The 17,545-nt window shown below is 40.5% G+C and overlaps 1 protein-coding gene across 3 annotated transcripts in view; it reads left to right on the top strand.

The window, feature by feature from the left end:
• The window catches only part of AGPAT4 (1-acylglycerol-3-phosphate O-acyltransferase 4), a 1,187,234-nt gene extending 1,177,888 nt beyond the window's left edge, over positions 1 to 9,346 (top strand). For all 3 annotated transcript variants that reach the window (XM_044068028.1, XM_044068026.1, XM_044068027.1), the window contains one exon: positions 6,754 to 9,346. In XM_044068028.1, the coding sequence (XP_043923963.1) occupies positions 6,754 to 6,845 (92 nt within the window). In that variant the 3' untranslated portion in view covers positions 6,846 to 9,346. The remainder of the gene's footprint in view (positions 1 to 6,753) is intronic.
• The last annotated feature ends 8,199 nt before the right edge of the window (positions 9,347 to 17,545 follow it).

Raw genomic sequence — 17,545 nt, 5'->3', positions numbered from 1 at the left:
TCATAAGCCAGGTATTTCAGTGTGTGTGTAGTAGTGCCCCATTGCCTTATAGTCATACATCATAAGCCAGGTATTTCAGTGTGTGTGTAGTAGTGCCCCATTGCCTTATAGTCATACATCATAAGCCAGGTATTTCAGTGTGTGTGTAGTGCCCCATTGCCTTATAGTCATACATCATAAGCCAGGTATTTCAGTGTGTGAGTAGTGCCCCATTGCCTTATAGTCATACATCATAAGCCAGGTATTTCAGTGTGTGTAGTAGTGCCCCATTGCCTTATAGTCATACATCATAAGCCAGGTATTTCAGTGTGTGAGTAGTAGTGCCCCATTGCCTTATAGTCATACATCATAAGCCAGGTATTTCAGTGTGTGAGTAGTAGTGCCCATTGCCTTATAGTCATATATCATAAGCCAGGTATTTCTGTGTGTGAGTAGTAGTGCCCCATTGCCTTATAGTCATACATCATAAGCCAGGTATTTCAGTGTGTGAGTAGTAGTGCCCCATTGCCTTATAGTCATACATCATAAGCCAGGTATTTCAGTGTGTGTGTAGTCGTGCCCCATTGCCTTATAGTCATACATCATAAGCCAGGTATTTCAGTGTGTGAGTAGTAGTGCCCCATTGCCTTATAGTCATACATCATAAGCCAGGTATTTCAGTGTGTGTGTAGTAGTGCCCCATTGCCTTATAGTCATACAGCATAAGCCAGGTATTTCAGTGTGTGAGTAGTAGTGCCCCATTGCCTTATAGTCATACATCATAAGCCAGGTATTTCAGTGTGTGAGTAGTAGTGCCCCATTGCCTTATAGTCATACATCATAAGCCATGTATTTCAATGTGTGTGTAGTAGTGCCCCATTGCCTTATAGTCATACATCATAAGCCAGGTATTTCAGTGTGTGTGTAGTAGTGCTCCATTGCCTTATCGTCATACTTCATAAGCCAGGTATTTCAGTGTGTGAGTAGTAGTGCCCCATTGCCTTATAGTCATACATCATAAGCCAGGTATTTCAGTGTGTGTGTAGTAGTGCCCCATTGCCTTATAGTCATACATCATAAGCCAGGTATTTCAGTGTGTGAGTAGTAGTGCCCCATTGCCTTATAGTCATACATCATAAGCCAGGTATTTCAGTGTGTGTGTAGTAGTGCCCCATTGCCTTATAGTCATACATCATAAGCCAGGTATTTCAGTGTGTGAGTAGTAGTGCCCCATTGCCTTATAGTCATACATCATAAGCCAGGTATTTCAGTGTGTGAGTAGTCGTGCCCCATTGCCTTATAGTCATACATCATAAGCCAGATATTTCAGTGTGTGAGTAGTGCCCCATTGCCTTATAGTCATACATCATAAGCCAGGTATTTCAGTGTGTGAGTAGTAGTGCCCCATTGCCTTATGGTCATACATCATAAGCCAGGTATTTCAGTGTGTGAGTAGTAGTGCCCCATTGCCTTATAGTCATACATCATAAGCCAGGTATTTCAGTGTGTGAGTAGTAGTGCCCCATTGCCTTATAGTCATACATCATAAGCCAGGTATTTCAGTGTGTGAGTAGTAGTGCCCCATTGCCTTATAGTCATACATCATAAGCCAGGTATTTCAGTGTGTGTGTAGTAGTGCCCCATTGCCTTATAGTCATACATCATAAGCCAGGTATTTCAGTGTGTGAGTAGTAGTGCCCCATTGCCTTATAGTCATACATCATAAGCCAGGTATTTCAGTGTGTGAGTAGTAGTGCCCCATTGCCTTATAGTCATACATCATAAGCCAGGTATTTCAGTGTGTGAGTAGTAGTGCCCCATTGCCTTATAGTCATACATCATAAGCCAGGTATTTCAGTGTGTGTGTAGTCGTGCCCCATTGCCTTATAGTCATACATCATAAGCCAGGTATTTCAGTGTGTGTAGTAGTGCCCCATTGCCTTATAGTCATACATCATAAGCCAGGTATTTCAGTGTGTGAGTAGTAGTGCCCCATTGCCTTATAGTCATACATCATAAGCCAGGTATTTCAGTGTATGTGTAGTAGTGCCCCATTGCCTTATAGTCATACATCATAAGCCAGGTATTTCAGTGTGTGAGTAGTAGTGCCCCATTGCCTTATAGTCATACATCATAAGCCAGGTATTTCAGTGTGTGAGTAGTAGTGCCCCATTGCCTTATAGTCATACATCATAAGCCAGGTATTTCAGGGTGTGTGTAGTAGTGCCCCATTGCCTTATAGTCATACATCATAAGCCAGGTATTTCATTGTGTGAGTAGTAGTGCCCCATTGCCTTATAGTCATACATCATAAGCCAGGTATTTCAGTGTGTGAGTAGTAGTGCCCCATTGCCTTATAGTCATACATCATAAGCCAGGTATTTCAGTGTGTGTGTAGTAGTGCCCATTGCCTTATAGTCATACATCATAAGCCAGGTATTTCAGTGTGTGAGTAGTAGTGCCCCATTGCCTTATAGTCATACATCATAAGCCAGGTATTTCAGTGTGTGTGTAGTAGTGCCCCATTGCCTTATAGTCATACATCATAAGCCAGGTATTTCAGTGTGTGTGTAGTGCCCCATTGCCTTATAGTCATACATCATAAGCCAGGTATTTCAGTGTGTGTGTAGTAGTGCCCCATTGCCTTATAGTCATACATCATAAGCCAGGTATTTCAGTGTGTGAGTAGTAGTGCCCCATTGCCTTATAGTCATACATCATAAGCCAGGTATTTCAGTGTGTGAGTAGTAGTGCCCCATTGCCTTATAGTCATACATCATAAGCCAGGTATTTCAGTGTGTGTAGTAGTGTCCCATTGCCTTATAGTCATACATCATAAGCCAGGTATTTCAGTGTGTGAGTAGTAGTGCCCCATTGCCTTATAGTCATACATCATAAGCCAGGTATTTCAGTGTGTGTGTAGTAGTGCCCCATTGCCTTATAGTCATACATCATAAGCCAGGTATTTCAGTGTGTGTAGTAGTGCCCCATTGCCTTATAGTCATACATCATAAGCCAGGTATTTCAGTGTGTGAGTAGTAGTGCCCCATTGCCTTATAGTCATACATCATAAGCCAGGTATTTCAGTGTGTGAGTAGTAGTGCCCCATTGCCTTATAGTCATACATCATAAGCCAGGTATTTCAGTGTGTGAGTAGTGCCCCATTGCCTTATAGTCATACATCATAAGCCAGGTATTTCAGTGTGTGTGTAGTAGTGCCCCATTGCCTTATAGTCATACATCATAAGCCAGGTATTTCAGTGTGTGAGTAGTAGTGCCCCATTGCCTTATAGTCATACATCATAAGCCAGGTATTTCAGTGTGTGAGTAGTAGTGCCCCATTGCCTTATAGTCATACATCCTAAGCCAGGTATTTCAGTGTGTGTGTAGTCGTGCCCCATTGCCTTATAGTCATACATCATAAGCCAGGTATTTCAGTGTGTGAGTAGTAGTGCCCCATTGCCTTATAGTCATACATCATAAGCCAGGTATTTCAGTGTGTGTGTAGTCGTGCCCCATTGCCTTATAGTCATACATCATAAGCCAGGTATTTCAGTGTGTGTGTAGTAGTGCCCCATTGCCTTATAGTCATACATCATAAGCCAGGTATTTCAGTGTGTGAGTAGTAGTGCCCCATTGCCTTATAGTCATACATCATAAGCCAGGTATTTCAGTGTATGTGTAGTAGTGCCCCAATGCCTTATAGTCATACATCATAAGCCAGGTATTTCAGTGTGTGAGTAGTAGTGCCCCATTGCCTTATAGTCATACATCATAAGCCAGGTATTTCAGTGTGTAAGTAGTAGTGTCCCATTGCCTTATAGTCATACATCATAAGCCAGGTATTTCAGTGTGTGAGTAGTAGTGTCCCATTGCCTTATAGTCATACATCATAAGCCAGGTATTTCAGTGTGTGAGTAGTAGTGCCCCATTGCCTTATAGTCATACATCATAAGCCAGGTATTTCAGTGTGTGTGTAGTAGTGCCCCATTGCCTTATAGTCATACATCATAAGCCAGGTATTTCAGTGTGTGTGTAGTAGTGCCCCATTGCCTTATAGTCATACATCATAAGCCAGGTATTTCAGTGTGTGTGTAGTAGTGCCCCATTGCCTTATAGTCATACATCATAAGCCAGGTATTTCAGTGTGTGAGTAGTAGTGCCCCATTGCCTTATAGTCATACATCATAAGCCAGGTATTTCAGTGTGTGAGTAGTGCCCCATTGCCTTATAGTCATACATCATAAGCCAGGTATTTCAGTGTGTGTGTAGTAGTGCCCCATTGCCTTATAGTCATACATCATAAGCCAGGTATTTCAGTGTGTGAGTAGTAGTGCCCCATTGCCTTATAGTCATACATCATAAGCCAGGTATTTCAGTGTGTGAGTAGTAGTGCCCCATTGCCTTATAGTCATACATCATAAGCCAGGTATTTCAGTGTGTGTAGTAGTGCCCCATTGCCTTATAGTCATACATCATAAGCCAGGTATTTCAGTGTGTGTGTAGTAGTGCCCCATTGCCTTATAGTCATACATCATAAGCCAGGTATTTCAGTGTGTGAGTAGTAGTGCCCCATTGCCTTATAGTCATACATCATAAGCCAGGTATTTCAGTGTGTGTGTAGTGCCCCATTGCCTTATAGTCATACATCATAAGCCAGGTATTTCAGTGTGTGAGTAGTAGTGCCCCATTGCCTTATAGTCATACATCATAAGCCAGGTATTTCAGTGTGTGAGTAGTAGTGCCCCATTGCCTTATAGTCATACATCATAAGCCAGGTATTTCAGTGTGTGAGTAGTAGTGCCCCATTGCCTTATAGTCATACATCATAAGCCAGGTATTTCAGTGTGTGAGTAGTAGTGCCCCATTGCCTTATAGTCATACATCATAAGCCAGGTATTTCAGTGTGTGTAGTAGTGCCCCATTGCCTTATAGTCATACATCATAAGCCAGGTATTTCAGTGTGTGAGTAGTAGTGCCCCATTGCCTTATAGTCATACATCATAAGCCAGGTATTTCAGTGTGTGAGTAGTAGTGCCCCATTGCCTTATAGTCATACATCATAAGCCAGGTATTTCAGTGTGTGAGTAGTAGTGCCCCATTGCCTTATAGTCATACATCATAAGCCAGGTATTTCAGTGTGTGAGTAGTAGTGCCCCATTGCCTTATAGTCATACATCATAAGCCAGGTATTTCAGTGTGTGTGTAGTAGTGCCCCATTGCCTTATAGTCATACATCATAAGCCAGGTATTTCAGTGTGTGTGTAGTAGTGCCCCATTGCCTTATAGTCATACATCATAAGCCAGGTATTTCAGTGTGTGTGTAGTAGTGCCCCATTGCCTTATAGTCATACATCATAAGCCAGGTATTTCAGTGTGTGAGTAGTAGTGCCCCATTGCCTTATAGTCATACATCATAAGCCAGGTATTTCAGTGTGTGTGTAGTAGTGCCCCATTGCCTTATAGTCATACATCATAAGCCAGGTATTTCAGTGTGTGAGTAGTAGTGCCCCATTGCCTTATAGTCATACATCATAAGCCAGGTATTTCAGTGTGTGTGTAGTAGTGCCTCATTGCCTTATAGTCATACATCATAAGCCAGGTATTTCAGTGTGTGTGTAGTAGTGCCCCATTGCCTTATAGTCATACATCATAAGCCAGGTATTTCAGTGTGTGAGTAGTAGTGCGCCCATTGCCTTATAGTCATACATCATAAGCCAGGTATTTCAGTGTGTGAGTAGTAGTGCCCCATTGCCTTATAGTCATACATCATAAGCCAGGTATTTCAGTGTGTGAGTGCTGGAAAACTGTTATTTTTGAGTGTCCTTTGAAGGAGGTTAACTGAGATGCCAAGGAGTTTTTTTGAATTCACTCCACTGCTCCGTAATGAAGAAAAACATCTGGAACACTGGGTTTGTGTTTTTTTAAGCACTGCAATATCAACAAAATAATTTTTGCATGCTAAACTTTAGCGTTCTTTTGTTGAACAGTAACTGTACACGAGCAGCAATCTGAGCACCCACTATAGTGTAGTTTCAGCTATCCTTCAGCCTTGCATCTCAACAACTGGCACAGATAACCACAGGAGTCTCTTGGCAACAGTTGATGCCATTTATTATCACTATTAAGAATATAGAAAGTACAGTCTAGACACATCTAGTCATGTGCAAGCACATGTACTTAGTAAAGAAATGCACATTTTTTCTTTATTTTGGCAGCATTTTTAAGTTGTTTTATTGGGTGCATCAGTCATTTAATTTGTTCAGATATTAAGGAAGCAGTAATATGATATTGCCAAGGTGTCTCTGGTGTACAACAGAAGTCAATAACAACAGGCTGCTAGTGTTTTTTAATTTGTGTCTTTACTATGAAGAAAGGGGCTAAATGTTAACACACAAGTGAACATTAATACGTAGCAGCTGTCCAAGAATGTTTTTTTAAAAATCTCATGTAAAGGGATAGGCTTCCATTTATAACTGCATTCCTTGTGAACTGGGAAGGGCTACTGAAGAAAGAAAATAGGCCACGAGTTGGCACATTAACAGTACTGTAATGGCAACTTGTGTTTTGATGTGTCTCTACCCTGATAACATTTGGCAACCAGATTAGGAAGAGTATTTCCAATGCATAACTTTGCATTATCCAGACAGAATATGGAAGGGATGAAATACAGGTGCTCAGAACCCAGAAATGCCTGCATTTATTTTGTAGCTTTTCCTCATACTATAGACAGAAATAACTAATGTTTGTGTGCCTTCTGTTCTGTCTTTACAGCTTCTGTTGGTGTTCGATGGATGATTGGAGTGACAGAAATAAATAAAGGGTCCAGCTATGGGAACAATGTTGCAAAACAAAAACATAATTAAGCCTTCAGAGACTTTTTGAAATCCAAAGGGAACAAATCAGTTTTCAGAACTTGGATTACATATCATTCATCCATACAGAGACATATTTTGGCTTAAAAACAGTTCAGTGTCTTAAATCCATGTTCTGGATTATCAAAAAATATGCGCTCCAAAAAGTCATTATTTATGGTTAATTGTTATTTCTTTAATTTTAAACAGGCTATCTCTGGTTCTGTACTAACACAAAAGTCATTAAAAGAATATTTATGAAGTTTGAAAAATCATACATGCAAAATGGATTTCAGTGAATGGTGCAGATTTTCTAAACTAGGGCACTGTGCACTGCTTCCATATTAAATGTGAAAACATTACCAAGGTAAAAAATGCAATCAGTTCTTTACTAAGTGGGGGAGTCCTTCTTGTTACATTTTATCAGTGTTAACATTTTCTTCTCGCAGATTTCTTGGGAGTGCAAGAATTAACAGTTGTGTATCCTCTTATGCATTATTACCAGATAGTGTAAGATTCGTACTCATAAGGGAATGCAGATACTTACAATATTAGCAAGAAGCTTCCTCCTCCAGAGACAAGTGCCATTTTCCTTCGTTACCTACTATCCCAAGGTGCATCATTCCCTGCATTTGTGCCATTAACACTAGTGCGTGTGCCTCGCTGATAGTTCCCCCATAAGGGACACTGCATTTATTTACATTAAGAATTCTTTTTCTGAGGTTAGATGTACTACATGCAGAATGCAGTTGCCATTTTATAGCCTGCACAAAAAAGAACTCTCGACAAATCAGGAGAGAAATAATCCAGCTTTGTTCAAGAGTGATAATATGGCGCATTGTTATGCCGTTCGGGCCCGAGGCTTGTGAGCACTGCTGATTTATTTTTTCTGATGCAGTATGTTGTTCTGGTTTCACTGTAACTTATCCCTATACTACTGCGTCATTCTGTTGTGAACAAGAAAAAATGCGGTGACGCACATCCTTGAAAGCACAGTTGGTAGCTGAGGTCACAATGAAAAAATGACTGCTGAACCTTAATAAGCTGCAGCCTTGCATTTTTTAGCCAGTAGATCTGCTGCCTCCATCCTGATGAGTGCACTTTTGAAGAAGAAACTACAGCATAAATTACTGTTACTGATTCTCACAGTTACTCCTTCCTGAAGCATAAGCAAGTGCCATGAAGCAAATCAGAAGCTGCACGGTGATGTGCTTGTAAGATGGGGGTAGTAACCCCCACTCCCCAGCTTGGAGTAAAAGTCAGATGTGAGTACTGTGCTAGTGAAAGTGAACCAGTTGTTCTGGAAAGTAGGCTGCAGTCATTGCTTTTCATCCCTTTTCTAAATATCATGGAAGCCATATTTTGCCTTTTGCAAATAAGCAGGCTATGGACAGATTCGGGTTACTGTGCCCTTCTGTCAGGTAACACCAAGATAAAGTACACACAGACCTCACAGTCTCTGTAAGACATTTTTCAAGCTACATGGATACGCATAAAACATTTGAATGAGCATTTTTCTACTACGTTGACCTTTGAAGTTGTGTAGTGGTCCATAACTGATATTGTTGTGGTGACAGTTAAGACAATTTGAAGGTCTTTGTTATAGTTAGATAGTAATGGGGGACTGTATTGATGATTTTTTTGTATTGACTTTGGATTTTGTTTTATTCTTTAAAGTTAAGCTGTGTTAATAAAGAGTTACCACCATCTGGGAAATGTATGTAAACAGTGTCAAAAATTTATTTTAGCACTAAGTCATGCTTGTGACTTATGATGGAGCCAAAAAGTGCCACAGGGCTGCTATGCCTGCTGTATACCACTGTCTAGCCTAAGCAAAAATATATCAGTCTGTATACTAAGTGTACAGACTGAAACGATTTTAAATTCATAGAACAATATGACGTACATAAAGTACCATGTTAACTTCCTGATAGCTCAGTGTTGTACACCCACTATGCTCCTAATCTACTTTGTATTTTAGCATGCTGATGGGGTGTGCATGTAGGTAAGCACTTACTAGGTCAAAAATAACAGTTGCCACTGGTTGGCATAGTAGGTGAGGCACAGCTTCACTGAGTAATATATGCTTTTTCACAAAATTGCTGATCTGCTTTATGGTTGGCTGAGATGCATTATTTTTATTAGAGTGCATAGCAAATTTTGTTTGGAGCATCACAGTTGGACTGCAGATTTTTTTTCCTTCTTTGCACAATACAATATACTGTAATTTGGAATGGACCTTTTCTGCCACCATGATTACAAAGACTGACAGTTCTTTGTCTATACAAGTGCAACTGGTAAAAATGACCCCCATAAATTAGGCAGTACCTGCAGACCATGTGACACACAATTCCAGTTTTACACTGAAAACCTAGAACGCTTTTTGTGTATTTTGCTGGACTTTGTAGCTTTGGTAATAGCTGGATGCATTCAAAGCAATTTTGATATTTTTTATCAGTACAACACAATTAAAATGTTTCAGTTTAGTAACAATAAACTTCATTGCAATACTACTAGATTGTATGACTCATTTTTGCCTAATACTTTCCAGAACTTTTCTGTAGGAGTTTTGTATTTTTCTCTACTTTGCCACCTGATACAAATCATCATAGCAGACAGAAGTGCATGGTTTGTGTTTGCATGTTATGGTACAGCTACATGGAGGAATGCTTCCCTTTTCTACTAAATGCTTAGCTACTGTCCCTAAAACTTACACAGTAACTGAGAAACCCAGGTCTGCAGCTTTTATCTGTAGTCCACTATCTTTATCAGTATAATTAGAAAAATGACACCTTGTATGCTAAAAGTATGAATACATCTGTAAAAAAAGTAAAATCATGTAAAGTTAAATAAAATGAAGCCAGGTGTGAAAAGGTTAGTCAGCTTGCATTGTCTAGTGAAAGCCATAAAAAGTAAGTAATGCAGATGTCCTGACCACATGGAATCTTTTTGGAGATGTTCACTGTAACATCAGATGAGCATTTGGGCATGCTCACCTTTTTTGCCTTCTTTCCTTGCAAGAGTTTTCATTAGAAGTGCCTTTGTCACCATGAAACTAGTGCTGGTCTCATGACTGCATTCTATGGGACCGTGGTTGGTGTACAAGGAACTTATATTTAACCAGCATTGCTAAGATCTTTCTTCCCTTCTTTACTCCATTCTCATTGCATTACACCCCACATGAGTACTGCAGTAGCTTTGTCTGTATAGCATCTCATGTTCCTTGACTTTCTGTTCTTTTTTCTTCAGAGATATCCCATAAGAACAGTATATTGTTGGCTGTGATTGTAGCTTGCATTTGTCCACTTGAAAACCACAAGTTGCTATATTTTCCATATTTTATCTATTATTCACCTTTTCTATAAGACATGGAGATTGAGGAGTCTGTTAAATATGAGAGGAAGGATAAGGTGATTATTAGAAAAGTGAATATTCAAAGAGAGCAAAACAGACGGCATTGTATCTCTACCCATTCCAAATCTCCTGAACATTGTATATCTACCCATTTCAAATCTCATTCTGAGGAGAGTACTAAGATTTAAATGTTAACCAAAAGCAGGGCTTTGAAGTCATTTTTCAAACATTGCCCTCATAAGCTTCAGGCCTTCCAAAGAAAAGACTTCAGCAACACCTTCATCAATGCCTACATTATTAACTCTTGTAGTCATTTGAGAAGATTTAGTGGTGGATGAGCCTAGCATGTCTGCACTGTTTCATTAGCCCCTGTCTTATTTCAGCCTTCCTTTGATTTTAAGATGTGGTTAGTAGTACTTTAGTATAGTGCAGGAAACTCTTCCGTACCTGCAGGAACCTGCACTGATACCTTTGTTGAACTGACATCACTCAGTAGATCAAACAGAAAGTTGCATACTTGAAAAGGAACCTAGGGATGTCCAACAGGATAAAATAAAAGGAAAAAATATATATATTTTCTAATTCTTCTAGTGAATGGGCTATATCTATCAATCTATCTATGTGTGTGTGATGTAAAAATACTGTTATTCATTGTAGCATTCAGGAAAGGTGAACTATTCATTTACTGGAACTTTGCATTTTATGGGAGATTTTTTTTTTATTTGTATTCAGAGGAGTGCCTTTTTTCCTGAAAAGATGTGTACAGAGTAGCTGAGATATACAGGCACAGTTTGCACGGTACTACCAAGATGTTTTAAAAGCAGGGACTTCCAAGATGGCTACATAAAGAGCAACAGGTTAAGACCACTCCTAGTATGAAAACAGAATTCTTTTTTTTAAATGCAGTAAAATGTATCTGTTTGGCTAAAATTCAATAAATGACTACTAATTACACTGACTTAATGCCAGCAAAAAGAAATTTGGAAAAAGTAAGAGAAAAATCAACTGAAAAAAGAAGACCAAGGTCTACCTAGGAAGAATCTTGCAGCTGTTCAGCAAAAAGCAATTCATGTTTTATCTTTGGTACAGGAAATTGTCTCCAATAATTTAGAGGGAAAAGTAAATGAAATGCATCCAGGAGCATTAAAAATTAATGTGCTAAAGGAATATATAAAGTCAAATGACAAAAGGCAAGAAAAAAAGAAGCTAGTTCTCATGAGCAGACAGAACTGCAAAAAATTAGAGGATGAAATGATGAATAAGCACAAGGCTTGTCAAGAAGAGTTATTTCATAAATAGTGGACTTAAAAGACAACACACAGAGAAAACCTGAAATATTTTACTGTAAAAAAGAAAGTGGAAAAGTAGACTGTACTAGTTTTATGAACATACAAGTAAGCAACTGGACTGGTGTACCACAGCAGCAGGATTTGTTAATTGAGGGATACTTCATGTGTAAGGCCATGACACATGACAATAACTATATTTGTAACCGAATCATACCAGCAGAAAGAGCTTTTCCTGACAACATTGTGGCAGACAGGAAAGTATTAAAAATTGGGAAAAAGTAGGGCATTTGTGGAATGTGATTGTTTACTGTACACCAGGCAGAACATAATCAAGTTTATCCAAGCAGTCAGGGAATTTCAAATGGCAGAAGTGAGATTCAAGTTGCTGTATCCAGCTGTCTTCAGAATATTTTTGTTTTCCTGAGGATCAAAGATATTTGTGGATGCAAAACAGTCTAATGAGGAAATAAAGTTAAGCAAAACATGTTTATTTAGTTATTTGTATTTGTTTACTGAGGTAGAGCACTGCTCTCCATGGACCTTTTTCAGATTCAGCCTGGGAGCAGTGTGTGGTTAAGTGGCTTGCTTAGTCACACAGTTAAGCAATGGAAGCTGAGGGAATGAAACTTGCACCAGTTAGCCAGCAAGGAGAAGGGGATTGTGCATCTCATTATGCTGACAGTAACAAAGGTCACCGTGAGATTTTGCCAGTGAAAGCTTTTCTAGTGCTCCAAAGATAAGCGCTTGAGTGACAGAAAAAAAAAAAGAGTTGACTAGAAGAATCAGGAGTACATTGGATTTGGACTAGAAACTGGTTGTAGGAGATGGAGATAATCAAAAAGAAAATCAGCAACAATGTGAAATTAGTGAATAAATCAGAGAACTTTAAAGCTTCCCACTCCACCTTAGTAATGCGTGCTAACCCTTATACTAACCTTGGCCTTAACCCTAACCATACACCTTACCTTAGAAAAACCCTTTCCATAACATTTCTACTACATAGGACTTCTCAGACATTCATCTTGCACAGACACAGACACACACACACACACACACACACACACACACACACACACACACACATACACACATACATTAAGCCTATTCCCTTACCTAATCCTTCCTCTAATCTTAATCCGCACATACCCCACTACCCCTAATACTCATTTACCTTTGCCTGGAAAAATATTTGCTAAGAAAAAGTCACTTGTTCTGCTGTTCACACAAACCACACAGCAAAGCACTCTGTCTACAAAAGAAGCTTTCAACAAAATGTAGTGCAACTGCCAGATTTTAAACAAATCCCTAAAGAGTTCTTTAACAGAAATGTTGGCTGAGCAAATGGATGTTCTTCGTGTTTCACTGTTGCAGTCATTACATTTGGGTAATCTGCTGGCAGGTTAACCTCAGTCGGCCTGAATATCAAAGTCTTGGGTCCTGTGTCGGTTGCTGTCTCCTCTTCCATGATGTCAGGTCGTCAGGGGTATAAAACATGCAGCTGACGCCATTTTATTCAGTCTTTCTTGCCGCGGTGCTCAAAGCAGAAGCAGTTCGCAAGTGCCGGTCGGCAGACTCCTGAAATTTTCGCATTCGAGTTTCAGAACCAAAGTCTTCAATTAAAGCTAAGTACCCTGTTGGGGAAACTTTTTCTTGCTTCTTACCGATGTCAGTAAAAGTTAATAATTGCATTACTTGTGGGAAGCAAATACCTCACAAGGATCTTCATTTGTACTGTATTCCTTGCCTAGGCCCAGATCATAACGTGCCTTGCTGTCAGTTTTGTGCTAGATTTAACCAACGCACTACTAAGCGTCAGTATATTTTTGCTTCAAAATATTTTGGATCCAGATTTAATCACCCTGAAATGTCGTCAGATAGCAATCCGACTACCAGAGTTCACAAAAAACGCAAAGAAAAAGACAGAGACAGAACGTCGAGGTCCAAACCAGATGACGAAGCTTCTCCTAAGCCAGTCGCCAGTTCATCGGCACTCAGTGAGACGCTCTCGCAGCTCCTGATACCCGCTACTTTTGAGTCTCGGGCCTCTACCGAGACTCATGTGGAGTCTAGTATGCCGCGAGATTCTCAGAGTATTGAAGCCACGGATGTCTCTCCCTTGAATGGGTCTGGAGCAGCTGAGCAAGCACCAGCTTCTCAGGGTGTTTTCAGGCCTCAACATTTCTATATAAAACCAACGCCAGCTTCAAAAACAAAAACTACTTCTAAGTCTAAAAAACTGGCGCATGAGCCACGTGCTCAGGCCCCTATGCCTAAAAAATAGATGATCAAAATGGCTGAGGACTTAATTACCTTGATCAGGGGTTCCCAACCCCCCTTCCCCCGCTAAGAGGCAAGACACTGATTATGAATCTTCAGATCAGGTTTCTATTTCTTCTGATTCCTCTTCTGATCAGGAATTTTCTATACCACCCTATGAGGATTCAGATGCAGAAGAATCCATCCCATCTGCATCTACCCCTGAGGATTATTCTTTTGGAGAAACCTTGCATACTTTAAGGGGACATTTTCATTGGGAGAGTCAGGATTTCTCTGAGTCAAAAAAGAGGCTTAGGGATTTCCTTCTTCTTCCTCAGCATAGGCCTTTGGCTATACCTCCTGTGTTAGACATTGTTGATGATGTGTTTTCAGAATCAAGCATGGCTCCTGATTCCCTACCTCCAGCTCCTAGTAAGCCAGACAGATATTACAGGGTGCCTGACTCCCACAAATTTTTATTCAAAAATCCTGCTGCTTATCCTGAAACTATCTCACAGGGTCCCAAAGGTGTACAGGCCTCTACAGCCAAAAATCCTGCCCCCTGTGATAGAGATTCCAGGGCGCTGGATAGATGGGGAAAGAAGGTTTATACGTCTGCAACCTTGGCAATTAGGGCCTTAAAGTGCCAGTTTCATATGCTTAAATATCAACAGCATGTTATGGGCTTATTGAAACAGAAAATGATGTTGATTTCTGATTGTGTGGAAAATAAAGAATTACAGGAATTATTGCATGCAGCAGAACAGGTTGGAAAGCATACTTTGCAATGTGGTTTTGATTCCTTGGAGGCCTCTTGCAGGGCCGCAGTTACTGGATCTGTGATTAGAAGGTATGCCTGGATCAAGGTGCAAAATCTGCCTGATCATGTTAAAGCTAAATTGTTGGATGCACCTTTACAACATGATACTTTGTTTGGTAATAAGGCAGAAGAGGTTTTAAAGAAAATAGAAGACAAAGCTAAATCTATGCATACTGTAAAAGATTTTTTTACAAGTGCAGCCACCCAGATTCAGTAGGCACTGGCCTACTAAAAATTGGTCCTTTCCTTTGTCCAACAGAGCCTCACAAGGCAAATCCAGGTGCTCAAAAGGCTCTAGATATCAATCACAGGGTTCTTACAGGTCAAAGCAATGGGGTGCCTCTACCTCCAAATCTGGAGGAAACAAAGCACAACCCTACAGTAAGCAGTCTCAATGACTTTCCTCTACCATTACCAAGCACTTATCTTTTGGCAGCCCCCTTAAGAGGAAAATTAGCATTTCATGCTCAAAATTGGCAGTTAATTACCCAGGACAAGTGGGTATTAAACATAGTATCCTAGGGGTACAGCTTTCATTTCCATAATTTGCCAATTCCAAACGGTTGGCCAGATCTGCCACAAAATCAATGGGCAGAGGCTCAGAAACAAGTTATGTCCTTCATGGATATGGAGGCTATTCAACCAGTACCAGAACAGGAAAAAGGACAAGGTTTTTATTCAAGACTGTTCCTGGTACCCAGAAAAGACAATGCCTGGTGTCCAATAGTGGACTTATCGATTTTGAACATGTTCTTGGACATTCCAAAATTCAAAATGCTGACTTTACAACAGCTCCTGCCCATGCTGGGCAAGAACGCTTGGTTAGTGACTCTAGACTTAAAAGAGGCATACCTGCATATCCCAATAAGGGATTTGTGCATAAGATACCTCCGCTTCAAGGCAGGTTTTATGCATTACCAATTCTCTGCACTGCCCTTTGGCTTATCTACTGTGCCCAGGGTCTTTAAAAAGTGCCTGGCACCAGTAATTGCATTTTGCAGACAAAGAAGCATACAAATCTATCCTTACTTGGACGACTGTCTCATTCAAGCAGAAAACAAGGACATTCTTCTTCAACATCTGGCATTTGTAAAAAGGCTTCTAACATGCCTAGGGTACACAATAAATGAAAAGAAATCACAACTGGTACCCCCTCAAAAAATTACATTCCTGGGTGCAAGCTTGAATACAACTGCCCAGATGGCTTACCTTACGCCAACCAAACAAAGGCAACTGACAACATATTTCAAACAGATGGCAACAAAAACCCAGTTATCTGCAAGACAAATTCTGCAGGCTTTGTGGTTCATGGCATCCTGCATTCTACTAATTCCATGCAAGACTGCATATGAGGAAACGTCAGTGGTATCTAAAAGGTTTATGCAGTCAGCATTGTCACAGTCTGGAAAAAAATATTCCTCTCATTCCCTGCCTACAACAGGAGTTTCTTTGGTGGGCAGAGACATGTCACCAAAACAAGGGACGGTCTTTCACTCTACCCCCTGCTACCCAAACCCTAACTACAGATGCATCAGACTATGCTTAGGGGGCCCACCTAGCAGGGAGATGCATTCAGGGCATATGGAACCCAAAACAAATGCATCTGCATATCAACCAGAAAGAGATGCTAGCTGTTTAGAATGCCTTGACAGCCTTCAAGGACTTACTTCATCCAGGACAACTACTGATAAAGATGGACAACACCACGGTTATGTGGTACATAAACAAGCAGGGGGGTACACATTCCTACCCCCTTTGCAGACTAGCCATGGCATTGTGGGACACAACCTTGTCTTACCAAGTACATCTTCAAGCACAATTTTTGCCAGGAAAACAAAATACTCTGGCAGACGACCTAAGCAGAAATCTTATGGACCCTCACGAGTGGAAACTGGATCCACAAGTCTTCAGCATGGTAACATAGAAATGGGGGAGCCTAGACATAGATCTATTTGCCTCTCACCAAAATTACCAACTGGACAAATTCTGCACAAGGACTTATCACAGACAAGCATGGAAAGTGGATGCCCTAACCTTCAGTTGGAAAAACCTATCACTCTACACCTTTCCTCCTCTGCCTCTTCTCCCCAAGGTCTTACTAAAGGTCAGACAGGAAAAAACAAAAATGATCCTAATTGCCTCGGACTGGCCTCACCAGAACTGGTACCCAGTTCTAAGGAATATGTCTCAATTCCCTCCTTGGTACTTGCCTCAAATACCTCATCTACTGTCTCAGCAGAGCAATCAAATTCTGCACACTCCACTCCAAATTCTGAACCTGGCAGCATAGCTGATCATGTAATTATTCAAACAACACCTCTCAGTAAATCTGTGATGAATGTCATTTTGGAAGCCAAAAGGCCTAGTACTAGAAAATCGTATGCTGACAAATGGAATAGATTCTGTGCTTGGAACCAAGCACAAGGAATGGACACAACAAATCCAAATATTCCTCAGATTTTACAATACTTGTCTGAGATGCTTGACAAGGGGCTATCTTTTTCTTCAATAAAAATCAATGCCTCTGCCATCTCATCTCATTACAACACGGAGCCTACCATCTTTTCTTATCCTCTGCTAAAACAGTATCTTAGAGGGGCCAACAATTTAAGGCCTCCCAGAAGATCACCAACTCCTGCATGGGACCTCAATTTTGTGCTGGAAAAACTCACCCTGCCTCCTTTTGAACCAGCAACTACTGCGGATATAAAGTTTTTATCTTGGAAAACAGCTTTCCTTTTGGCAATCACTTCAGCAAGAAGGGTTTCAGAACTACAGGCCCTCATGGCTGTGGAGCCTTTTATTACATTTTACCCGGACAGGGTGTCCCTCAGGACCAATCCTTCCTTTATGCCTAAGGTGGTATCCAGTGTGGCTCTTAACCAAACTATTCACCTGCCAACATTTTACCCAAATCCGCAGAACAAGGGGGAGCAGATTCTGCATTCATTGGATGTACACAGACAACTAAGATTCTACTTAAACAGGACCAA

Source organism: Protopterus annectens, chromosome 1.part0 (assembly GCF_019279795.1).
Source record: "Protopterus annectens isolate FY-2018-M chromosome 1.part0, PAN1.0, whole genome shotgun sequence".
In the NCBI taxonomy this organism is placed as follows: Eukaryota; Metazoa; Chordata; order Ceratodontiformes; family Protopteridae; genus Protopterus; species Protopterus annectens.
The sequence above is the reverse complement of the archived record's forward strand: the minus strand, read 5'-3'. Positions and strand labels throughout refer to the sequence as shown.